General features: G+C 40.6%; 1 protein-coding gene across 3 annotated transcripts in view; it reads right to left on the bottom strand.

Annotated features, from left to right (window-relative positions):
* Positions 1–26592, bottom strand: part of Smg1 (SMG1 nonsense mediated mRNA decay associated PI3K related kinase) — a 104649-nt gene extending 78057 nt beyond the window's left edge. Inside the window, exon 1 of one of the 3 annotated variants that reach the window (XM_032892821.1) lies at positions 26202–26592. In XM_032892821.1, the coding sequence (XP_032748712.1) occupies positions 26202–26287 (86 nt within the window). In that variant the 5' untranslated portion in view covers positions 26288–26592. The remainder of the gene's footprint in view (positions 1–26201) is intronic. The other 2 variants (XM_032892819.1, XM_032892820.1) reach the window with 2 other exon arrangements.
* Between the last annotated feature and the right edge of the window lie 231 nt (positions 26593–26823).

Genomic DNA, 26823 nt, shown 5'->3' with positions numbered 1-26823 from the left:
CTGGAATAAGCATCATCACATTAAGCTGTTTTTAACCTGGGCTGAAGAGATTTCACACCCATGGCTAGAGCTAATTTGTAATGGACATAAACCAGGAAATGAGAGCAATGAGGTAAGAATATATACTCTCTACAACAGTGATACACAAAAGACAGCTGAAGAAAATGCCAGCTCATTCTGCATAAAAATGATTATCTTTTAAAGCTTAAATCTAATACTATCCTCATAATGTCTCTGTCTTAGGGTTTCATTCTGCTCCTGTGATAACACACCATGACCAAAAGCAAACAGGGGGAAGAAAGGGGTTTATTACTTCAGTTTACAACTCTCAGCTTACACTCAATCACCGAGAGAAGTCTGAGTAAGAACCCAGGGCAGGAACCTGAAGGCAGAAATGAAGCAGAAACCATGGAGGAAACTGATTCCTCTGGCTTCCTTATAAAATTCAGGATCACCTTGCCCGGGGTTGGCACTGCCCACAGTGAGCTGAGTCCTTTTAAAAAAAAAAAAAAAAGCCACACAGGCTTTGCCCTCAGGCTAATCTGATCTACCATTTTCTCAATCAAAGTTCCTCTTCCCAAAGAGCTCTAGCTAGTGTCAAGGTGACCAAACACTAACCAGGACAGTCTTACTCACCTGGATTCAAACATGTTTTCATGAAGGAAAAGAAAAGACAAAAAGCCTAGGACCTCATGAACACCGTTGTCACATTAAAAATATAGTCCTAAGAAGGAATCTAGGGCTGAAAGACTGATTATTTGGGAAGCTCAGACACTTTCCCTTTAATTTTTTCATTCTTTCTGTATGAACATTTAGCCTGCATGTATGTACGTGAACCCCATTCATATCTGGTTCCTGCAGAAGCCAGAATAGGGTATTAGAGAAAAGGGTATTAGTTTCTCTAATTGGAGTTACACAGACAGTTATGAGCCACCATTAAGTGTAGGAATAAAACCTAGGTCCCCTGCAAGAATAACTTTCATCACTTAGCCAGCTTTTCAAACCCTCAGAGACTTACTTATACAAAACTCTTCTTGAAAAAACTTTGCATTCAGGGCTGGCATGGTGGCACACAGCACTCAGGAGGCAGAGGCAGGCAGGTGGATCTCTCTGAGTTCGAGGCCAGCCTGATCTACAAAGCAAGTCCAGGACAGCCAATGTTCTTTTACACAGAGGAACCCTGTCTACAAAAACAAAAACAAAAACAAAATAGCAGCAGCAGCAGCAGCAGCAGCAGCAGCAGCAGCAGCAGCAGCAGCAGCAACAGTAGTAAGTGTTCAAATTAAAAGAATGTCTTTTCTTTTCAAAATTACAAATAAATTTGCATCAATCTTGCCATATTAAAAATGTAAGTAATACAAATTTCTTGGTAAATTTTCCTTAACTATCTAAGTACTACTAAGTGACCATAATACCAAAATTTTTAATTACTTATAAGTTCTTATTACCTACTTTTATTGTAACTCAGTATCTAGCAAATCTAAACTGATTGAAAACAAAAATATATTTAACAAATGTGAGTGACAAAGATTTTTTCCTTCCTTATATCCCAAAGAAGCTCTAGCTCATAACCATGGCCTCAAGTAGGTCAAGTCTCTAATATCTTGGAATGTCATCCCTCGGAAGGCTCTTTTTGTTCACCTGGGGGAGTCTAAGCCATACCACAGAGTGAAATGGTATGACTTAGTAGCAACATTTGAATTACATAAATCAAACTCCAGAGGGCTGAAAACTAAGATAACTATGCAGGCAATTAGCTACAGAACTTCAATAAAAACTCCCACAAAAGCTAGAGCAAGCATCCCAGTTGGGTACTATTAAACATAGATAACAAAGAAGTCATACCATCTGTGATTCTCCAAGGAAAGAACAACTGCATGCTCCATACCTAGAACTTTCCTGAACTCTGCCCTATGTGTTCATCGCTAACATTAATATGAACACTTTCTGTGGTAATAAACTGTAAGCTTGATATATAAGGATTTGCAACTAGCATCAGAAGTAAAGACAGTATTAGGGACTATAATCCCTCTACCTGTACCTACATTTAAAAAAAAAAACCACGGAATATACTCACCCAAAACCTACAAAACTCTTTTAAAAACTATATTCATGTTTAATATAACAATGTTGTTTCATTTCGTGATTATAAATGAATTCGCATCAACCTTGCAATATTAAAAATGTACTTACTACAATTTCTTGGTAAAGTATAATTTTAATAGCACCAAATAAATGTGACTTCCAAGGCACTTCAAATAACATTAGTTGACAGCCAATCTGATTAAACAGAAGGTACAATCACTAAGGGAATTATTTTAGGTTATAACCTTTGGTTCATGTGCATAACTGTCTTCAGAGAAAAGGGTAGTGAATATCTCTCTCACATTCCTTTCCTCTGCTATAATCTATAACAAGACCTTCAATGCTACACAGGTTTAAAGATTGCTTTCACGCTTAAGTGCTAACACAATGAGCTCCTACTAAGAGCAACAAGCCTAATCAAAGGTTTACATCTGAGAAACCCCCACATGATCATGTTTGAAATGCTCTGTCTCCATTTGGTAGTCCTATTTGGGAGATTAGGAGTTCTCAACCTATGGGCGAAACTCTCTTGAAGATCAAAAGACTCTTTCACAGGGGTCACCTAAGACCACTGGAAAACAAAGATACTTACATTACAACTCATTAATAGTAGCAAAAGTACCCTTATGTAATAGCAATAAAAATAACTTATGATTGGGGTCACCACAACATGAGGAACTGTATTAAAGGGTTTCAGCACTAGGAAGGTTGAGAGCCAATGCTTTAGAACTTGACTATAAGAAGTGGGTCACTGGGGCTGGAGAGATGGCTCAGTAGTTAGGAGCACTGACTGCTCTTCCAGAGATCCTGAGTTCAAACCCCAGCAACGACATGGTGGGTCACAACCATCTGTAATAAGATCTGATGCCCTCTTCTGGTGTGTCTGAAGACAGCTACAGTGTACTCATATAAATAAATCTTTAAAAAAAAAAGTGGGTCACTGACAGTAGGTCCTTGGGAATGTATTATCCCTGACTCCTTCCTGTCACACTCTTCTACTTTGGCCACCATGCCTATCCTGCCACCATGCCTATCCTGCCACCATGCCTATCCTGCCACCATGCCTATCCTGCCACCATGCCTATCCTGCCACCATGCCTATCCTGCCATGATGGCCTATCTGCCATGATGGACTGAGACATTCTGAAACCATGGGCCAAAATAAATCCTTCTTATCTTGAGCTGCTTTTGTCAAATATTTTTATCACAGCAGTGAGTAAAGAAAATAACATCTACCATCTCATTTCATCTTTACCACAACCCTAATAATTGCATTTTATGCCTTCGGTAACTGAGGTTCCCTAACTGACCTAAAGTTCCCAGTTGTACTAGTGACTACAAACTTTCTCCCCAGAAATCCAAATTCACCTCCATTTGCATATGTAGCTTTTTCCACCTTCATTAGACAATAAGTAAAGCTCCTCCCTAGAGAAGTTCACCCTAAGTTTCACCTGTCTCCCAAACACCTTTACCTTCTGTAGGCCAGACTCTTCCACTTCACCACTCTACCACACCGCCTGCAAGACGACATGAACAACACTTCTATACAAGTAACTGGACTCCTTTCCTTTTAAATATCTAGTCAGGCACACACATGGAATCCTGGCTCTTAGGAGGTGGAGGCAGAGGATCAAGAACTGAAGGGCAGTCTCACCCACACAGCATTTGAAGAGCAGACCGGGCCACATGAGACCCTGTTTTGCACATCCCATCTCAATCAGTAACTGTCCAGACTCTTCACAGCCAGGTTTCTCAAAACTCCACCTTAACCTCCACTTACTCCCCCCTTCCTCTTCCTCCCTCCCTCCTCTTGGTGTGTGTGTGTGTGTGTGTGTGTGTGTGTGTGTGTGTGTGTGTGTTTTATAGAGAGCAGGCTGGACTCAAACTCAGAGAGATCTTCCTGCCTGTGCCTCCAAATGCTAAAATTAAAGACATGCACCTCCACGTCTTAACTCCATTTTTCAGTTCCCAATGTTCTTTCTCAATGCTGCTCTATCTGGTGTCTGGTTTGGTTTGACTCTTTAAAGTGGCTTTAGCTACAATGGCTCTGTAATTCAATCTAGTCTAAACAACCTCTTTACTCACTTCATCCTGAAACCAGCTTAGACTGTGACAAGTTCCTTAAATTGCTTATGATTTTCTTCACACCAAGATGGCAAAACCCCAACCCCAAATAATCCAATGATCAACTATTCACTCAACAAACTACACAGACCTCCCCATTCTCTGCTGATTCCAAAACATCCTCTTAACCCCAACCTTTGCCAAGAAGAGACATATGGTAACATATCTGCACTCAATCCTGCATCTCCATCTCCTCTAATTCCTCTCAATTTTTCAGGTATTTACTTCTCTTTCCAACACAGCTAAATTTTCTTCCTAAACATGTGAAATTTTCTTTTCTTTTCTTTTTTAAAGATTGATTCATTTTATGTCTATGAGTACACTGTTCAGACACACCAGAAGAAGGCATCAGATCCAATTACAGATGGTTGTGAGCCATCATGTGGTTGCTAGGAATTGAACTCAGGTCTTCTGGAAGAAGAGCAGTCAATGCTCATAAACTGTTGAGCCGTCTTTCCAGCCCGAAATTTTTCTAACTTAATGTCTTTCATTTAAAAGACATAATAAACACACACACACACACACACACACACACACACACACACACACACACACACACACACACACACACACCCCAAGCTCACATGCCCCTGTACTACATAATCTGTTCCCTGTGGCCAACCTCTCCAAGCTGTCTGCACTGCCCTCACCCATTTCTTCACCCCTTCCTTCAACTCCTACCTGATGTTAACTTCTACTCATGCCTCTGCCCTCCAGGTTGCTAAATCCGAGATCTATTTTCAAGTCTCAAAACTATTTACTCTCTCAGGCTCTCACAGGACTACAAGTAGAGTTATGAGATGAGGGGGGAAAAAATGGAAAATGCCCTCTTTTAAATATCCTTATATTATGGGTTGGAGAAACAGCTTAGCTATGTTAAGAATTACTGTGATGTTTTTCCAAAGGACCAAAGTTTGGGTTCTAACACCTGTATCTGACAGCTCAGAATCACCTGAAACTGCAACTCCAAGAAATCCAATAACCTCTTTGGGCCTCTATGGGCACTATAACATTCATGAAAACACACATAAGTTATTCTTTTTTTTAATTTATAAAACAATACTTACAATCAGATCTTGAGGGAATGGAACAATTGATTCTTCTCCTGCTGATCCTCTCACAGACTCCTTTATCAAACCACCAATCCTTACAGATCCTTAAAGGCCTAGCCTTAAGCCCTCTGGAAAGTCATCTGATTTGTATTCTCCTTAACCTTTGCCGACAAAGTTATCATCTGTGTATCATCAACTTGCACATGTAGGTCTCACTATATATCCATTCTGAGTATCAGGACTATATATTTCATCTTCTCAAGCTAGACATAGCGGTACACATCTACAATTCAGCTACTTGGGAGACAGACGCAAGAACTCAGAAGCTAGATCCAGTCTGGGCAATATAGTAAAACCTTAACTCAGAAACAAAACAAAAACCCCAATGTTCTAACACCTCAAACACAACTGACCCCTTTGCTCCCATCCCACAGAATAAACAGTGCCATCTTCAGGTGTTTCCTAATAAAAGACACTATATGATCTGTCAGACTACATATCTCACCTCCAATACTCAGCTTCACCCCCCACTCTTCTACACAATGCACAAAATAATTCTAATGCACAATACAAATGTCACTCCATCATTCTGTACACGTTCCTTTCCAAGTTAAATCACCTCCTATATCAAGTTTTAACTTTTTGGTGTCTAGACAGAATTTAGTCTCTGCCTGCCTGAGCAGCACTGTCCTTAGCCCTTGCTCCCTCAGCCTTTCTCATTCTCTGCCCAAGCCTCACTCAACTTTCCTCTCCCCAAGTTCAGATTCTCAAGTTTCCTTAGGAGCCATCAATATTGGTGCAGTTCATAAGATCTAACAGTTTTTCCCTCAGTTCTTACTAACTGCACTCTACAAAGAAAAGTGTAAAGCATCAAAAGGGCAGAGGCCTGTTAGGTACCACATATAAAATTACCTGTTGACTAAATTATGTCACTGGGGCTTTTTGCTCAACTTTGCAATTCAGCTGCTTTCTAAACTTCCTTTCCAAAACCTTCCAGTAAAATCAACATTTCTGGGCTGAGAATTTAACTCATTAGTAATGCCCTTGGCACAGAAGACATGAGAATCTTGGTTCAGTCCCCAACTGTCAAACAACAAAGAAAGAAGCAGAGTAACATTTTCTTGGACCTTTTACAAAAAGCACTAAGAGCTAAAGACTACAAAAGAAGGCTGGGGAGATGACTCAGTAAGTATAGGCACATGCAGTCAAACCTGATGACAGTTCAATCCCTGACCTCAGAAGCACATGTTGGAAGGAGAAAACCAACTCCTACAGGTTGCCCTCTGATCTCTATTTCATACCAGAAGAGGACTCAAGCACTCACACACATCTTTTAAAAGATTACAAAAGATATTTCCAACTCTCCTAAGAATCTATAATCTAGATAGGCATGGTGGCACATGACTTAGTTCCAGCACTCAGAAGGCAGAGGCAGGTGTCTAACTTACAGGCCAGCCAGAGCTACATTGAGAGACCCAGTTGCAAAATAAATAAATCAAGAAAAAGACTATTATTGGGGGCTGGAGAGATGGCTCAGTGGTTAAGAGCATGGACTATTCTCCCAGAGGTCCTGAGTTCAATTCCCAGCAACCACATGGTGGCTCACATCATCATCTGTAATGGGACCCGACGCCCTCTTCTGGTGTGTCTGAAGAGAGTGGCAGTGTGCTCATATACATAAAATAAATAAATGAATCTTAAAAAAAAAAAAGACAAAGAAAAAGACTACTCTAAATTGCATAATTTAATGCTGTAGTACTTGAATTAAGAATGACCTATCAGCTCACACATTTGAATGCTTAGTCACAAAGAAACGAGCCATGTGAAAGGATTAGAAGATGTGGACTTGGGGTTGGGGATTTAGCTCAGTGGTAGAGCAAGGCCCTGGCCCCCGCCCCAGCTCCGGGGAAAAAAAAAAAAAAAAAAAAGGAGGAGGAGGAGGAGGAGGAGAAAGAAGAGGAGGAGGAAGAAGAAGAAGAAGAAGATGATGATGATTGATGATGATGATGATGATGATGATGATGATGATGATGATGATGATGATGATGTGGACTTACTGGAGTAGGTGTATGATGATGATGATGATGATGATGATGATGATGATGATGATGATGATGTGGACTTACTGGAGTAGGTGTGGTCTTGCCCAAAGAAGGGTATCACTGGGAGGGGATAGCCTTTGATGTTTCAAAAACCTACAGGTTCAGTCTCCTACCCCCACCCCACCATACCCCTGCCATCAGGATGTAGCTCTTAACTACTTTTCCAGCATTACGTCTGCCTGATGTCACCATGTTCCTCAACATGATGATAATAGACTAAACTTCTGACACAGCAATCAAGCCTCCCTATTAAATGATTTCTCTTATAAGAGTTGCCTTGGTTGGGGTTGGGGATTTAGCTCAGTGGTAGAGCGCTTGCCTAGGAAGCGTGAGGCCCTGAGTTCAGTCCCCAGCTCGGGGAGTTGCCTTGGTCATGGTGTCTCTTCACTGCAATACAACGAAGTATTAACGTTACTAACGAAGTAGTAACTAAAACAGGGTGTAAAACTGGTGTGTAATTTCAGAAAAAAAAATCCCACTATTAGCTCCTTCTTCAAACTCACACACTCATTAGTTAATTGGTTAGTTGGTTAGTTAGTTAGTTAGTTAGTTAGTTATAGGATGGTCTCAGCTGCTCACTTGCTTGAGATGTTACTATTAACAACAGGAGGCACTATCTTGCATCACACATTTTTCAAGACAGAAGAATAAATGCAGCTTTTGCTACGTGGAAAAAAGAAGGCAGAAGAAAGGATGTGAGTTTAGAAGATGGTGGTGAACAGAAATCTATCAAGTTGTGTCTTTTAGCTTAAAGATCTAACTACACTAGATCTAACTACAAAGATCTAATTTCACTATGAAGCATAAGGTTCAGGAGGCTGTGATAGGAGAACCAGAAAGAACACAAGATCCAGGCAGCCCATAGACACAGCAGACCTGATTCAAGACCAAGAAATAAAAGAGGGAGGAAAGGGGAAAGACAGAGACAAAGGGTCAAGCACATGAAAACATTCAATATCATCTATAATTAGGAACATGCAAACCAAAACGAGAAAAATTTACTAACTACAATAATCAGAATTTAAAAGCTGAAAACAAAAACAAAAATGAACAAGGTTTAATGAGGAGATAGAGAAACTGGAGCTTTTTCTGCATTGCTGTGAGACTGTAAAATGCTTCAGCCACTTCAGAAAACAGTTTGACCATCCTTCAAAAGGCAGAAAATTTTATGTAGTCCAGCAAATCTCTCTCAAGGAATATGCCCAAAATTAAAAATACATGTTACAATAAAAGCATATACAAAGTTCTACCACAAGAATTACATTACTCAAGAGGTGAACATCTATATGTCTATTGGCAGGAGAGATGCAAGGCATCTCACAATAGAATATGAGTCAGCAGTAAGAAGGAATCAAGTGCTCACACAAGCAACACCTTGGGTTAATGTGGAAAACATCAGACTAAGTGACTTTAGCCAGATACAAAAGGACACACACTGCATAATTCTACTCATATGACTGAACAGATTCACATGGTAGGACTGTAGTTGTCACACGCTGGATGAAAGTGAGAATGTGGAGTGACTGCTTAATGGATATAGGGTTATTCAAAACTAAATAGAAATGTACAATGATTGCATAACATCGTGATGCTAACAAACGGTACATTTTATGCATTTTACTGCCCCCTCAAAACCAACCACATTCTTATTTGTGACATTCTAAACCATGAAGAAGCACTGACTAGGTGCAGAAACTGATTACAAAAGGACATGGGGGCTTCTGGGAGAATGACTTTAGCCTAGTTATAGTAGTTACACTACTACATTTGTTTGTTAAAACCAAAAGAACTACACAGCATCACTTCCATCAAAGTCATTTTAATTTTTTTTCAGTATTTGCCCTTAGGATAGGGCAGAAGCTCAATGGAAAAATACTCTCTAAACATACATGAAGGTTCAACACCTCAAAAAAATAAAATAAACTCGTTTCTTATGGCAAGGTTATCAAAGAAAGCAAGATTTGTTTTTTTAATAATTCAGAAATGTAATGCCTTATACTGACTGTTATGTTTAGCCATTTTATAAGAAAACTTGGAGCCACGGCACTGACTTGATGTCACTTCACTACACCTCCAGTGAAACAAGTTGCTGACCTGAAAAATAGTCAATAGGAAGAACTGAAGCTGAAAACTCTATCTGGCCAAAGCACCCAGAAAAACTTGGACCAGTAACAGACAGGTGCTGCCAAAACCAACAATAAATAGTTATAAACATTTAGCACAGCAGCAACCTTGTCATTGACAATGCCTGAGAAATTTCTATAGTCCACAGGGCACCTTATTTAAAATAAATAATTATTATAATAGGTAATAATCTATTACCTATTCTGATAACTGAATAGTCTCACTAAGTTCTCATTAAGGAATCACTGAAGGGTAATGCAAAATTAAAAATTTAAGCAACACTAAAGCAGCACCAGACTAGACGGGCTAAACATTGAGTCACAGCCTGAACTATATATACAGTGAGTTTCTGTATTAAAAACAGCAAAAATAAATGCTATGCAAAAGATGCTAATTTTCATGTGAGACAAAAGAAGAAAAAAGATGTGGTGCCACAAAATCATTTGCACATTAAGATAGATAAACGTGTAATTTGGACATGTCACTTTAGGATGAGATGGAGCATGTTCAGAATGACAGAGCTGGAGACTTGGACTTGTACACTTAACAAAATCTCTTGGACTAGAGAGATGGCTTATTTGTTAACAGTTTGTGCTGTTCTTTCAAAGGACCCAGGGTCAAGTCCCAGCACCCACATAGCAACTAGCAACTATCCATAATTCCATTTGACCAAAGCACCCAGAAAAACTTGGACTGTACCATACAGGTGCTGCCAAAACCAACAATTGACAGTTATAAACTTCTAGCACAGCAACCTTCTTGTCAGAGGATCTGACACCTTCTGACCTCCTTGAGCACCAAGCATGCATATAATGCACACAGACATATGAGCAACACTATACATATAAAATAGGTAATTGTATAAAACAAAAGGAGAAAGGGGGGGAGGGAAGGAGGAGGGAAAGAAGAAAGAGAATCTTATCAAATTAGTATGACCATGAGAGATGGTATACCGCAGGTGAGGGGCACCAACCTTGCTAAGCAACTACCTGATAACAGCCTAACTTGTGACATGTTTAAACATTAAGACAAACAAGAAAAGGCATTTATTAAGCTTAGAATCTATATCAGTGGCTCTCTACAGAGGAAGACTGCCAGAAATATCTAAAGGCAGTTTTGAGTTTATGCATTAAAATATCCTTGAAAGGGGTTGGGGATTTAGCTCGTGGTAGAGCGCTTGCCTAGCAAGCGCAAGGCCCTGGGTTCAGTCCCCAGCTCCGGAAAAAAAGAAAAGAAAAGAAAAAAAAAACCTTGAAGAAGCATCTAGAACACCTTGATTTTCTTTCTAACTTTGCCAATAAAATCATACAAAGACAGTAAGTAAATTTTTAAATTGACTGACTCAACATTTCTAGGACACATCTCCTTAAATATTCTGGGGTAAGAAACAGGTTTCCAACCATTGTTTAAAAAGCAAGTACTGAGGGGGCTGGAGAGATGGCTCAGCGGTTAAGAGCACCCGACTGCTCTTCCAGAGGTCATGAGTTCAATTCCCAGCAACCACATGGTGGCTCTCTTTACCATCTGTAAAGAGAACCGATGCCCTCTTCTGGTGTATCTGAAGACAGCTACAGTGTACTTATATATAATAAATAAATAAATCTTAAAAAAAAAAAAAAAAAAGCAAGTACTGGGAGACTGGTAAGGAAGCCTGCTGTTGAGACTGAACTAGGGCTGGAGAAAAGGATCAGCAGCAGTTACGAGCACTGGTCACTCTGGCTTCAACTTCCCCTGCAAGGTAGTCTATACTATTTGGAACTCCAGTTCCAGAGGGAATCCAACATCATCTTCTGCCTTCTAAGAGCACTGGCTGATACACACAGGCAAAACACCCAAATGCATAAAGTAATTTTTTAAAAAGTAAAAAAAAAGAAAGAAAAAAGACTTAACGAACGGACTTCAATCTCCCTCCCAGGACACCCTTGGTGAAGGAAGCAGCCCCCAGTGATCTTCATAAGCATGCTAGTGCACACAAACAATCTTCATAAGCATGTTAGTGCATACAATCTTCATAAGCATGCTAATGCTTACAAACAAAAACATTTTAATAAAAAAAGATAAATCTCAGTAGGCATGTTATAAATCAACTATTAAGACACTAAATCACACAATTCCACCACATTAACTGTTAAGAGAGTTGTACAGAATTTACTAAACCCATGAATCAGAGAACCAGAAGGGGGGTGGTGGAGAGTCCAGCTGTGCTCAGCAGGCAGCAGAAATACTGACATACTTAACATTTAGCTTAAACTTAAGGAAGCTAGAAACATCTTTAAACTACCTAGTTATTTCAAACCTCCTACAAATCCACAAACTCCATTTTTTGTTATATTTTATACTAAACACACTTAATCACATTTAGTTTAAAATAACTTTTATAATTTCCTTTTTAAAAAAAAAAACATATTTACTTTTATTTATACGAACACACTATAGCTGTTGTCAGAGGGCATTGGATCCCATTACAGATTGTTGTGAGCCACCATGTGGTTGCCGGAAATTGAACTCAGGACTTCTAGAAGAGTGTAGTCAGTGCTCTTAATTGATGAGCCACCTTTCCAGCCCCTATAATTTCCTTTTACAATTAAGGGGGAAAAATAGCATTTAGGTATGGATCTTCTTAGAAAGGGCACTATTTGCTAAACTGAATATATTTATACAATTTTAAATCCTAGCAAAATCTGCCTAGTAGTGTACACACATCCTTCCGTTGATATACTACCTGACTCAATCTTATCTCTGTTTAAAAGACACAAAGGATAGAAAGCTGTCCCACCTCAGAATACAACTTTCCTATGACTCTGGCTCCTCTTACTGCTTTATTAAAACTCTGTACATAACACACAGGCACTAGACTAGGGGAAGAAAGATTCAAAGATGCTCTTAAAAGAATTAGTTTCTAACTGTATAATGAAAGTTAAGCACTACACACCACTATAAACCTACGCAGCAGCAATTTAATCCATGCCCCTGCCCTCCAAATGTATCCAAGATAGAAAGTTTGGAATATTTTCCCTAGCTTGTACTTTCAACCATTAGCCAGTTGTTTGTTTTGTTGTTTTGAGACAGGGTCTCCTGATGTAACGTTTGACTGACCTGGAACTCCCTATGTAGAGCAGGCTGGCCTTGAAATCAGAGATCTGACCTCACCTCTGTATACTGAAACTAAAAACATGCCAACACGACCAGCATTTGGTAGAAGTTCTTAGAATGAATTCGTAAGACGTGAAGAGAAAAGCAAGTAGATTCACATCTATGCTGAAATCCCTTACTAAGCAATATAAAACTGGTTTCTGGTTCAAGGATACAGACTAGGAGCCACACCATCACACTACAGAGCAATCTAACACCTCACCGCATTTTATAACTAAGAAATGCCACGAATGCCACATACTTAGAAGAAATCTAAGTTCTGATGCCATATATCCTTTAAAAAAACAATGAAAATGTATCAAAATATACAGCTACAAAACACATGAGTGTATGTGAACCTACATGTGTGTGTCTACAACATTTAGAGTAAGAAGTAATAACAGAATGTTGTTTAAAATTCCAGATTTGATGCTGGGGTGAGTGAGGATAGCTCAACATAGCAGAAACAAGATCCTCGGATCTATCCCCAACACTGCCTCCTCTCAAAAAAAAAAAAAAATTAATAATTGATTAATTAAGACATAGCAGCTCGCTCACATTCATGTGGCACTTTTATCGGTTTGAAACATTTCCCAAACATTATCTTTAACCTGGATCTGATCTTCAGACCATGTGCCAACTGAAACAGTTCCTGTCTTCCCCCATCCTAACTCTGCTGCTAGTTCATGACACCAGTCTTTCCTAAGAGATGTATGAAGAATCAACACAGAACATGCACAATAGGTTCCAAAACAAGATAATTCCATTTCTAATACCAATGCTAACACAGCCAAAGATCCTCTTTGCTACCTTGGATCCAATCTGAGGAATCAGGCATACTAAGTCAATGTGCTACCACTATCTCCATTTTTTACTGTTATTTTGAGACAGGGTCTTACTAAGTTGCCCAGACTGGCCTTAAACTTGCTTAGTAGGCCAGGCAGGACTTAAACCTTCCATCCTCCTACTTCAGCCTCCGGTGTAGCTGAAAAACAGGCCTCTGTCAAATGCAAGTGAACCATAGTAGGAGGTTAAAAAGGGAAGTTGCTGGTAAAAAGAGTACAAAGTCTCAAGTGGAGAAAAATGTTCCCAGAGCTCTCCTAATAAAATGACTTTGTCAGAAACAATGTGGTTTGTATTACAAAATACTCCAAAAAGTGCATTTCAAAAGCAGGTATGTGTGGTATACACCTGTAACACCAGCATGTAGGAAGCTGAGGCCAGATGACTTCAGATTTGAAGCCAGCCAAAGCTGCACAGTGAAAACCCTGCATCAATCAATTCTAAAAAATAAATAAATAAATAAATAAATAAATAAATAAAAATAAAAAAGTCCATTTCAAAGAGCTCTCCCCCTCTCCATAAAAGCTAAAAGTAATTGGCTTGATTTAATCCATCAACATTATATACATTTATCTATATAGCACTTTGTAACCTAAATACATGCACAACTGTGTCTTTTAAAAGTAGAGCCTGTCGGGGGGAAGAGGGGGAAATAGAGCAAGTGTTCCCAGATGGTGGTGCACACCATCTTTAATCCCAGTACTATCGAGAAAGACAAGGTAGATCTCTGTTTGAGGCCAGCATGGTCTACACTTTAAGTTCCAGGACAGCCAGTGCTACATAGTGAAACCCTATCTCAAAAAGAGTAGGAGAGTCAGGCTTGGGGGAGCTGGTGTATCTGTGAGTTCAAGGCTATCTGGTCTACATATCAAGCTCCAGGCCAATCAGTTCTAGGTTGTGAGATCTTGTCTCAGAGAAACAAAGGACTGGGATGCAGCTCAGTGGTAGAACATGTGCCTACCATACACATGGCCCTGCATTCAATCCTCAGGGACAAAACACTAACACATATAACAAGAACAGTATAGTGCAACTTTTTGTGTGTGCTCAATAACTTTCAATGAAATAAGGTAACATGCATTAAAATAACTAAGACAGCCACTTAAATATTGTCTTGATTTTTGTTCTGACAACATGTCTCAACAGATAAAAGCACACACTATGTGAACCTGATGACCTGAGTTTGATCCCTGGCAGTGAAGAAAATTGGTCTCTGACCTCCACCCATGTGCGATACAGCACATGAATGCACATAACAAATGAAAAGTATTTTTAAAAGAAAACTTGTTGCTGCAGCCAGTAAGATGACTACTACACATACCTTTTATTATTACTCCTAAGTTCATTTTATAACTTCAGTGTTTTTAAAATAGAACATGTTATATATTATAGTATTGCTAATACTCCAAACAATGACATTAAACATTTTTAGTAGACTATAACCTGTGGCTCCTTTTAAACCTGGCTTCTAAATAAGCAATCTGTCTCAAGTTCCATGGGCCTGCTGCCACTGAAAACCAACTCCATCTTCACTTTTCCTCAGGTACCCTAAGAACAGTAAAGATAAGACAGGAAGTGCATCTGGCCTTTTTACAACATATTCTAGATTGCTTTCTTTTCAACTAAATATTGATATAATCTAGTCAGAAAAGAGGCAAGGCCCTAGCTATTTGATGAATAATGTGAATATCAGTACTAGCTTACCAGAATTAATTTTACTTTTTAAAAGGATACAGACAGGGGCTGGAGAGATGGCTCAGCAGTTAAGAGCACCCGACTACTCTTCCAGAGGTCCTGAGTTCAATTCCCAGCAACCACATGGTGGCTCACAACCATCTGTAAAGAGATCCGATGCCTCTTCTGGTGTATCTGAAGACAGCTACAGTGTACTTATATATAATAAATGAATAAATCTTTAAAAAAAAAAAAAAAAGGTTACAGACATCAAAATGAATGCAGCAATATGTATAGGTATAGCAGGCATGGGGTAAGAGACCAATGTAGATAGGAATTTCAAATCATGAGAATATCCTTCCTTCCATTAAGGACCATTCCTTGCAGCTGTTTGATCAACTGTATAATTTACTGCCTCAAGCTAACTGGCCTGCTAAAGAACAAATCTCCTTCAAATGCTTTCTAAGGTAACAGGTTTATAAACTCAGGAGCTATGTTGGGAAAAAAAAACTTGCCAACTCCAAGTCCTGCTCTACCAATCTATGACCTATGACCAAAGTATTCCTGAAAAACACTGCATATGCACTGGCAGTATACAGTGGAATTTTTTTTTGCTATCATTCTCTAATTGACACACATTGACATTGCAATAGGAACATAAGGCATCCAGAGATGCTCTAGCCCAGTTTTTTTTTCAACCTTCCTAATGCTGTAACCCTTTAATACAGTTCCTCAAGTTGAGATGACCACCCCAACCATGAAATTACTTTCATCGCTACTACACAATTGTAATTTTGCTACTGTTATGAATTGAAATGTAAATATCTGATAGGCGGGATATCTAGTACTCGACCCCCTGTGAAAGGGTCGTTCAACTCCCAAAGGGGTCATAACTCACTCACAGACTGAGAAATGTTGCTGTAAAGTGTCTATGAAAATTCTGTGCTACTTTAAAGAAGGTATGTCAGCATCCAAGAATGCTGAGTGGAGTCTTGGAGTCAGGTCTCTCTACAGATAGCAAGGGACAATTATATTGACATTCAAATATAGAATGAAGCCAGGCATGGTGCTACATATCTTAATCCCAGCACTCGGGAGACAGAGGTAGATCTCTGTGAGCTCAAGGACAGTCAGGTCAGCATAGTGAGACCCAGTCTCAAAATAAAATTGTTTTTAAAGGGAGATGAGAGACTGCATACTATTTTTGATGCATCAGTAGAATGGAAGGGGATATAAATGCAAAACATGACATATAAGATTCCCATATGTTAGGCTTGATTGAGGAATATAAACAAAAATAGATTTGGGGTAATGGTTAAGTAAGTACTATGAAGAAAACTCAGAATACAATGTTAAAGTGTGCACCCTTCTCACTTCTCACCAGTGTAAGAACAGCTAGGCTGAACATTCTGGAAAAGACAAACTTCGCAACAGCTGCAGCTACCACTCTGCAGCAAGAAGAGCAAATGCAAACAACCTGTGGCAACAAGAAGCTGGGGATGAAGAGGTGCCTCAAGGAGAGACAGATAGACAGACAGACAGACAGACAGACAGACAGACACACACACACACACACACACACACACACACACACACACACACACACACACACACACACACACACCACCCAGGGGAGGTGGAGGGCTGGAGTTGTTTTCCCCAATCTGAGTAACTGATGTGATAAGAACATTTTTGGCTTTTACTGAGATCAGTGAAATCATACTTTAGAAAAATGGCAGATCACAGAGGCAGAAGGATTCCAGTTAAGTTAAAGAAGCTGAAAAGTAGATTAGAGTGATTAGAGGGCCAGGAATCTGTGGGTCTTAGAATAAGCTTAGCCAAATAGGACCACCTATGTGGTCCAGAACCCATATACCCCAAAATGATAATGCTGTAGGTCTACCATCTGAAACTTCACAGCACTCTTCGGATACTTCAAGCAAGCAAGCAAGCAAGCCATGTTTACAGCAACAGTGTAACTGAAGTACACTGAAGATGGTACACTGAAGATGGTAAGACCCAAAAACCTAATAAAGATCAAACTGATAATAAATCCTGACACACCATGAAAAGATGTCCTCTCTGCAAGAGATTTCAAGGAAGGGTCAGCAAAATGGCTCATTAGTTAAAGGCACTTAATACCACATCTGACAGTCTTTGACTTCCACAAATGAGATGAGGCACCTGTGTGCACATGCGCACGCACACACACGTACACAAAAAAATAAAAAATGTAAAAAAAAAAAAAAGAAAAGTCATTGCATGCTCTCACCATATACTTCTGCTGGCAGCAGTGGCAGGGGCAAGGAATCCAACTGAAAAGTCTGCCTCCTGTTTGAGAGTGGTGGTTACCAGAGGTATACACATCCATCAAAAAAAAAAAAAAAATCACTAACTCAAAAATGAACCATACATACATGAGTTCACTCAATAAACAGAAAAGGGAGCAGAACTAACATTCTAAAGCCAAACAGTAAGCAAACACTCCAAAGGCAAAACAGAAAACAAAATATAAGCTGAGATTTTTTTTTTTTTTTTTTTTTTTTTTTTTTTTTTTTTTTGGAGCTGGGGATCGAACCCAGGGCCTTGCGCTTCCTAGGCAAGCGCTTTACCACTGAGCTAAATCCCCAACCCCGAGATATTTTGTATAAGAATTAAACTGCAAATTTTCTAAACTCTGCTTTTAGGTCTTGATACAAGAGAAATTCTATCTTATTTTGTAGTTCCGAAAATACAATGAGCTTTGAAAAAATGAAGCCAACTTCAGGTAATCAAAATAATGATAGTATGAAAAGAAAGGAAACATACAGCTTCTGTGACTCCATCAAGGTCAGTCCAAGCAATGACAGGAACTCCTCAGATCTGTTTTTTGGTCACTAGGATAGGAGAGGCAGGAAATCCTAGCACTATGAGAATTCAGTGTTCCTAAAAGACACTATGGTCATATCTGTTTTATCGGTGTGATATATCATGCTTACTAGGGTAAATTAAGTGTGGGAAAGCAGAAATGCTCACCTAAGTGGTCACCCTTCACCAACACTAGACAACAAACGAAGGGCTTATGCTACTAGTTTCTACATATTGGAAAGTTTTGTCTGAGATTCAATCATGCACTATAAACAGAACACAGAACAGATGACTTAGGTCCTTGGTGGTCTCTTGTCTAGGCTTTCCCAATTGTGCTTACAACTTACACACCCTTCAATAACCAACAGACTGAACCTTCTTAATTGAAGCCAATTTGCTGCTAGTAAGACTTCCAACAGCTCCTCAAACCACTCCAATTACACTTCAACTATATCCAAAGTCAACAGTGTATTTCCAGTCCAGCTCCCCACCTTCATCGTTTGTTTGTTTGTTTGTTTATTTATTTATTTATTTATTTATTTATTTGAAGTACACTGTGGCTGTCTTCACACACACCAGAATAGGGCATCGGATCCCATTATAGATGGTTGTGAACCACCATGTGGTTGCTGGGATTTGAACTCAGGACCTCTGGAAGAGCAGACAGTGCTCTTAACCACTGAGCCATCTCTCCAGCCCCTTCATCGTCTTTCTTACTCCTCACAAGCACTGCCTGCTTCTAAATAAACAGAGTATTTATCAGGGACAGCTTATATTTTACAGCAGCCTTTCTGTTTGGTTCTGATTTTCTCCAAGCTTACCATAAAAACTATATGGAACAAATTCATCACCCCACTGTCTTCCACTCAGCTGTATAGCTTTTCCCTCCTCTAGAGCCATTAATATAGAAATAGTCACAGCCACACTATAACACACAAATCCATATGCCTTGTCATTTTTTAATTAAAGAACAGTTCAGTAGTTTCTACGATCAAATACACATAGATAAGGCCTTAGAGCACAGTATGCTATCATTTTCAAAAGTCTTTATTTCTCACACTTGCAAGTCAAAAAAATATCCCTAAAAAGTATCAATATTTACTGGTGAGGACATATCCATACAGTTAAAATTATTTTATTAATTTTATTATTTCTTAAAATTTAGAATAGGGCACTGGAGAGATGGCTCAGTAGTTAAGCACACTGACTGCTCTTCCAGAGATCCTGAGTTCAATTCCCAGCAACCACATGGTGGCTCACAACCATCTGTAATGACATCTGATGCCCTCTTCTGGTGTGTCTTAAGACAGTTACAATATACTTATATATAAAACAAATACATCTTTTTTAAAAAAAGTTGAAATAGGGATTGGTGGACGGCTCAGCTGTTAAGTGCACTGGCTGCTCTTCAGGGGACTCAGGTTCAATTTCTAGCACCCATGGCCACCTTTAATTCCAGTCCCATACGATCCAATGCCTTCTTCTGGCCTCTGGGGACATTGCATGCACACGTTTCACAGACATACAAAACAATCACATATTTTAAAAATGAAAATTTAAAAATTAATTTTAAAAGTGTTAGTACTAGTTTGAAGTTCAGGCTCACTGAGATTTTAAAAAGGAATGAAGGGCCAACAAGATGCTTATGAGCTAAGGCACTTGCTGTCAATAAGCGTGACGGCTGGCTAGTGTTCCATCCCCAGACCCCACATAAAGGTGGATGGGGAGGACTGACTTCACAGTGTTGTCTATGACCTCCACAGTGTGTCACATGTCTGTCTCTCGGTCCCCCTGCCCCTTCTCTCACTCACACAGAAAGATTTTCTTAAGGAATTAAGAAGGGAAAAAACGTTCAGCTTAAAGACACAATTGTCTGGGGTGGAGAGATGACTCAATGGCTAAGAGCACTGACTGCTCTTCCAGAGGTCCTGAGTTCAAATCCCAGCAACCATATGGTGGCTCAAGCCATCTGTAATTGGATCTGATACCCTCTTCTGGTGTGTCTGAAGACAGCTACAGCGTACTTATATATAAAACAAATAAATAAGTCTTTAAAAAAGATATAATTGCCAAATATTTTTATAAAGGTTTTGATAATGAAAATATTAAGTTCTGTAAAAAAAAAAAACTCATATACAATTAATTGAAAACTCTCAATGCACTCAGCAACCTGTAATACAGAACTGATAAAAATGATAATCAGGGGCTGGAGAAATGGCTCAGCAGCTAAGAGCACTGACACCTCTTCCAGAGGTCCTGAGTTCAATTCCCAGCAATCACATGGTGGGTCAAAACCATCTGTAATGGGATCTGATGCCTTCTTCTGGTGTGTCTGAAGACAGCTACAGTGTTCTCACATAAATTAAAATAAATAAATCTTTTTAAAAAATGATAATCAATGGAGTTTGGTGGGCTGCAGCTGTTGGAGGTTGAGGCAGAAGGATCACTTGAGCCCAGTAGACAATACAGACCAAACAAAAATTCATGCACACTTACTAAGTTCTATTTAAAATTCCACTCATAGCAATGAGATATATATGTGGCTCTTTGGTTTTATGCTTTGTTTTTTTTATTCAGTATATTATATATCTATGGATGCCAGACTTACCAAACTCACAAAAAAGTAGAACAATTCTGGTCTCATAAACCTAATGTCAAGCCAATTGGGATGGCACACATATTTAACCGAGGCAGAGGCAGAAGCAGGCAGATCTACCCTGATCTATAGAGGGATTTCCAGGCCAGCCAGACTATAGAGCCTGCCCACCTGTATAATTCTAGCACTCCACAAGTTGACTGAGCAAGGAGCATTAAGATAAGCCTGGGCTAATGGTAGTGAGAACCCTGTCTCCAAATCAGAAACCTAACTTTTTATTTGTTTATTTTGTTTTTTGAGACAGGGTTTCTTTGTGTAGCCCTGTCTTGGAACTGGCTCTGTAGACCAGGCTGCCCTGGAACTCATAGAAAGCGCTGGAATTAAAAGCATGAATTGTCACTACCCAGCTTAAAACCCAACTTTTCATACCAGACATAAATATCTTCCTCTAATTTCACAACACTTCTATCTTTTGATCTTATACATGGAGTTTTATACTCCTTAAAACTTTGATCTGGTAAAATGGCACTAAAAACGGTAACTGTTTGTAATACTGTTTCTTCCATTTAGAGTCTAGAAATAGAAGGGAACTGTGACACATACCAGTAACTCCAGCTACTCAAGGTTGAGAGAGAGGAGTACCTGAAGCTTGAGATCAGTTTGAGCTACAGAGTAAGACTATGTCTCAAAAAAAAAAAAAAAAAAAAAATCTACAGATAAAACTTGAGCACAACAAGCTACCTAATATACAATACATATGTGCTAAACTCCTAAGACTTCCAAGTATAGGAGTAAGACCTATTGAATCCTTGAATCCATTTTTTTCTTCAATATGTATTGGTGTTAGGGGGGTGGGGTAGGGGAATAGATGCCCTGAAGCCAGATTTACACAGAACTGTGAGGTGCCCAAAGTGAGTACTGAGAACTGAGCCATCTCTCCAGACCACTCTTTTTTTTCTTAATGAATTTAACTCCCACTCAAATTAGTCAATGTCAATTCAGAATATTAAAGTGTACAATAAGTAACTACACACTTAACTTTCAAACAAAGAGTTCTGGCTGAACATGTGGCACATTACCTATTAACTGTCACAGCACTTAAGTGGTAAAGACAACAGTTGGGTCTCAAGATCAGCATGGACTGTATGAGACCCTATGTCAAAATTTTTTTTCAACTTTTTTACATTTGCCTGAAAACAGGAGCATGTGTGCCTCAGTGCTTATATGGAAGTCACCTACAGGAATGTGGAGGTCAAGCTGAAAGATGGCTCAGAAGTTAAGAGCAAGTGCCTACTGCTCTTCCAGAGGTCCTGAGTTCAAATCCCAGCAACCACATGGTGGCTCACAACCATCTGTAATGAGATCTGATGCCCCCTTCTGGTGTGCCTGAAGACAGCTACAATCTACTTATATATAATAATAAATCTCTTTTTAAAAAAGGCATGTGGAAGTCACCTACAGAAGTTGGCCCTCTCCTACCATATAGTTTCATGTAGTTTCTGGAGATCAAACTCAGGTCACAGGCCTGGTGCTGATTGTTTTTTACTTATTGACCCATCTCTCCAGCTCCTCGAAAAAAATTTTGTTTGTTTCACATAAGGTCATACTCTGTAGTCTTCCTTGGCTGGTCCTAAACTCAGAGATCCACCTGCCTCTGCTTCTAGAGTGTTGAGATTAAAGGTGTATACCACTACACCCAGCTCAAAAAACTTTTGAAGCATTCTGATCTGTATCTTTGGATACAACTAGGTATTTTCCATATAGGTAAAATCCAGAAAATCACACACTTTGGCTACTGGCAAAGATAGGTCTCTGCTCAGCACGAAATGGTTGGGAAGATCCCCAAAATCTTCCCAACCTTTTTGTCTGAGATAGCAACAGGTTGCAAGTAAATAGTAAAACTAACCTAACACCACTCATTTCTTTCTTTTAAAAAAAAAGATTTATGTATTATATATAAGTACACTATAGCTATCTTCAGACACATCAGAAGAGGGACACTGTAGCTGTCTTCACACACACCAGAATAGGGCATCAGATCTCTTTACAGATGGTTGTGAACTACCATGTGATTGCTGGGATTTGAACTCAGGACCTCTGGAAGAGCAGTCAGCGCTCTTAACCACTAAGCCATCTCTTCAGTCCACATCATTCATTTCTTTTTCTTTGCAAGACAGAGTCTAACTATACAGCCTGCCTTTGTCTCCCAAGTATTGAGATTATAGGTATGTGACACCACAGCCCACAACCTTACCTAAACTCTTACCTACCCACTCTGTAGGAGAGAACAGTGAATAAAACTACAATCAGGCAGTGGTGGAGCATGCCCTTAATCACAGAACTTAGGAGGAAGAGGCAGACAGATCTCTTGAGTTAGAGGGCAGTCTGGACTACACAATGAGTTCCTGGACAGTCTACACAGAGAAACCCTGGGAAGACACACAACTGACTGACTGACTACAAGCCCAGTGCTCTGTAAATATTCTTAAAAACTATTTCTAGTGGACTTGGTAAGTTGTTCTTACCGAAGTAGCCCATTTATTCAGTCACCAAAGACATACCTATGGCTATGCAAGAGGGATTACTTCTACTATGACAGGACAACTAATAAACTAATATTTAAGAAACTGACAAGAATTGTTGCTCTTTTTCTGTTGTTTTGAGGCAGGGTCTTGTGTAGCTCAGGCTGGCCTGAAACTCACTATGTAGCTGAAGATAACCTTGAATTTCTGATCCGATGAGAAACATCACTGCTGGAATTACTGGTATGTACTAACTACCACAACCTGGTTATGTGGCTGGGAATCAAACCCAGGGCTGTTTCATGTATTCCCAACCCAAGAATTAATTTCTCAGTTGTCTGATTCCTCCTCACCTGCCCTTCCATAAAAATCAGAGGAAAATAAATGGTACAGAAAGGGCAAATAATTGTTTTAGTAAAATAGGCCTGGCAGTAACACACAAATTGCCAGCCGGCACCTGGGAAGTAAAAACAAGATCAGGAGCTCAAGGTCATCCCCAGCCAAACAATATCTTTTCTCAAGAAAGAGAGAGAGAGAGAGAGAGAGAGAGAGAGAGAGAGAGAGAGAGAGAGAGAGAGAAGAGAAGAGAAGAAGAGAAGAAGAAGAAGAAGAAGAAGAAGAAGAAGAAGAAGAAGAAGAAGAAGAAGAAGAAGAAGAAGAAGCAGCAGCAGCAGCAGCAGCAGCAGCAGCAGCAGCAGCAGCAGGCCTGAAGAGAGATCTCAGCAGCTTGCTGATCTTACAAGAGGGCTAGAATTTGGTTCCCAGCACCCACATGATGACTCCTAACTGCCAGTAACTTCAAGAGTCCAGAGGATCTAACGCTCTCCTCACCTGGCTCCTACACACGCGGTGTACATACATAATCTACAGGCACATATAAATACACATAAAATTAGTAATTTTTTTTTAAAATTCAAGGATCAGCAAGATGGCTTTTAAGCACTTGCTGCCAAGCCTGATGACCTGAGTTAAATTAACAGGGTAGAAAAAGAAAACAGACTCCTATATGTGGTCCTCTGATCTCTACTCACTCCCACTTGTGGCTCACTGTGGCAGAGAAATGCCCACACAGATAAAGACTTTTAAAAATATTTGAATAAACTATAGTCTCTGTGCACTTGAAAATACTTGGAAAAAGCACTTGGCCTGGGGGTGCGGAGGTATCTTCATTCTGTCATTAGCCACTCATCTTTCTGAGTAGAGAGAATGACCTCAACTTTTACTACAAAAATTATAACCTACAAACCTGAGTTTTTTCCAAACTATTTAGCATATCAATCGTGACCACCTTACAAATAAACCAAGTTTTGCTATGAGGTACATGTATATTCCTGTTTCCTCTAGAAAGCAAGTATCTCCAGCCTTGTAAACTGCTACTCCATAAAGACAAGTGTGCACCTCAGAGTATCCTCTACCCAAGAATTCAATCAGAGCTCATACAAAGTCTTCATCCTTTCCCCATACACCCTCATTCAGCCAAGATATAAAAGCATCTGAAACATGGGCAACATTTATTAACAACCTATGTACATATTCCTTAATTATATGTATAAGCCATTCTGCTTCATATTTGTGTGTGTACAGGTCATAATGCTAAAAAATAGTAGAACCCATTGTTTGCTTTCTCCAGACAAGGGTTTTTTTATCTTGACTGTCTTGGAATTCAGACCAGGCTGGCCTCAAATTCACTGAAAGCCTCCTGCCTCTGCCTCCCAAGTGCTGGGATTAAAAGTGTGTGCCACCACGGCCAGCTATAGAATCCATTTTTAAATAGGAGCTCTAGCGAAAGTCAAATTCAAGTTCATTTATCACCTAATGTGTTGGCTGCTTAGAATCAAATCTCACACATCTCAGTAACAGTGAAAACAACAAAGCATGTCAGTGAAAAGAATGTCAACTTGTTTTAGTTTACGCACTGTACAAACTTTCATGCAGGGCAAATCAAAGTGATGATTTTGCAATTATTCTTTATAACTGCTTCAAATCTCAACTCTAGACTTAGGCATTCATTTTTGAAATAATTTAATCACAAACATCAGTTCTCAAGAAACACGATGTTTAGGAATGAACGTTAAACAAAATAAGTGTACCCCTACTAGCCAAAGAGCATTTGAATTTCTCTACCAACTCTTAAAATGCCATACTAACTTCTCATAGCAATCCTCCACATCCAAACTCTTCTGAAATTAGGGGGATCTACTAGAAAGCAAGAACAACACCAAAAAGTGTGTGCTTTCCATTCACGTGGCCAATTTCCCAACAACGGAGTGTACTTCAAAGAACGCATCAACTTCTACTGAAATACAAGTTTTATACATTTAGGAATTTCTAGACACTGTGTTAAAACTAAGTAGTCTCTGAATACTTGAAGCCTTTACTCAGCAAAGAATGGGAACCTACATTAAGTATAACCAGTCCATTATCAGAAAGACGTAACTAGAAATAACTTTTCTTTCGTGCTAATGCTCTTAATATTTTAAATCCAACCAGATCCCAACTCTGCCATGCAAAAGGAAATTCTCTACTCCTGAGAATCCAAATTCACTCCAAGTGCCCAGGGAAATTGCTGTTCACCAGAAAAACTATATCTGCAGTTTGGGAACACTTAAAATGCCCCAGTGCCAGATTGGGTCGATTCCATTCACAGTCCCACAATTTCATCTTTTGATCGACTAACGTCCTACCTAAGTCAGAAGGCTTCGGTAGGAGTTCGGAGCTTTTAGAATACACTAAGTAACACGTGAGAGTCCAGAAGGGCACAGAGTTAAGGTGGTCTTTGGCGAGAGCACTGGACGAGGAGGAGCCGAGGAGTTAATGGGTAACAGAGAGGGTTCCTGGACCTCAAATCTCAACTCGGAGATAGACAGCAGCGGAACGTCCTCCTCCACCCAAGCTTAGAGCCACTGCTCCAGCCATCGGGCAGAGGCGGGCAACCCAACACAGAGGCCTCGGCCGCCAGTGGCTTTCCTGCCGAGCCAGGCCGGGAGGACACCCAGGAAGCCGCGCCGGGCTCCAGGGACCGCGGGCCTAGGCCGCGCCTCCCAGTCCCGCGGGCCTAGGCCTCGGCCAGCTCCAAGCGAAGCTCGACGCGGTCACCCACCTGGGTTGCCAGTCATTCCAGCTCCGCGGGTACTTGGTGCCGCCGCCGCCGCTGCTCAGCCGAGACCCCGGGGCTCTGCGGCTCATTACCTTCCCCGACACGACATGGCCAAGCGCCGCCGCCCGAAGAAGCGCGAATCGCCGCCTGAACCGGCCGCCGCCGACACTGCGATCTGGCCCGGGGCTGAGGAGGAAGCCGCGGAGGGGGCGGCGGAGGGCGGGGGAGGCGGACGGCCGTTCCGGGTTCCGCTGGAGCCCGCAACGCAGGAGCAGGAGGCGGGAGCGGCGCGGCGAGGGGGAGGCGGAGGCAGGCGAGGCGACGTCTCTTCCAGGGCAGCGCGCGGCCCGCGACGCTGGGGCCCAGGAGGACGAGGACAGCGAGGAGGCGGTGGCGGCGGCTCCTCACGCTCACACGGCCACGGCTTCCCCGCCTCCCGGCTCCGCCCGCCGCGCCGCCGCTGCCGCACGGCATGCTGGGAGCGAGGGGCGGTGCCGACACCCTAGGAGCCTGGGGAGGGGCGGGGCTAGGGTAAAAGGCGGGGCTATTGGTCACAGAATATGGACTAGGGGCGGGGCTTATGACAGGGGTAGGGTCACCTAGGGGGGCGGTGCCGGCGCGCCCC

The sequence above is a fragment of the Rattus rattus genome, chromosome 2 (genome assembly GCF_011064425.1).
Source record: "Rattus rattus isolate New Zealand chromosome 2, Rrattus_CSIRO_v1, whole genome shotgun sequence".
NCBI classification, from domain to species: domain Eukaryota; kingdom Metazoa; phylum Chordata; class Mammalia; order Rodentia; family Muridae; genus Rattus; species Rattus rattus.
Note: the sequence above shows the minus strand (reverse complement) of the source record. Positions and strands in the feature narration are given on the sequence as shown.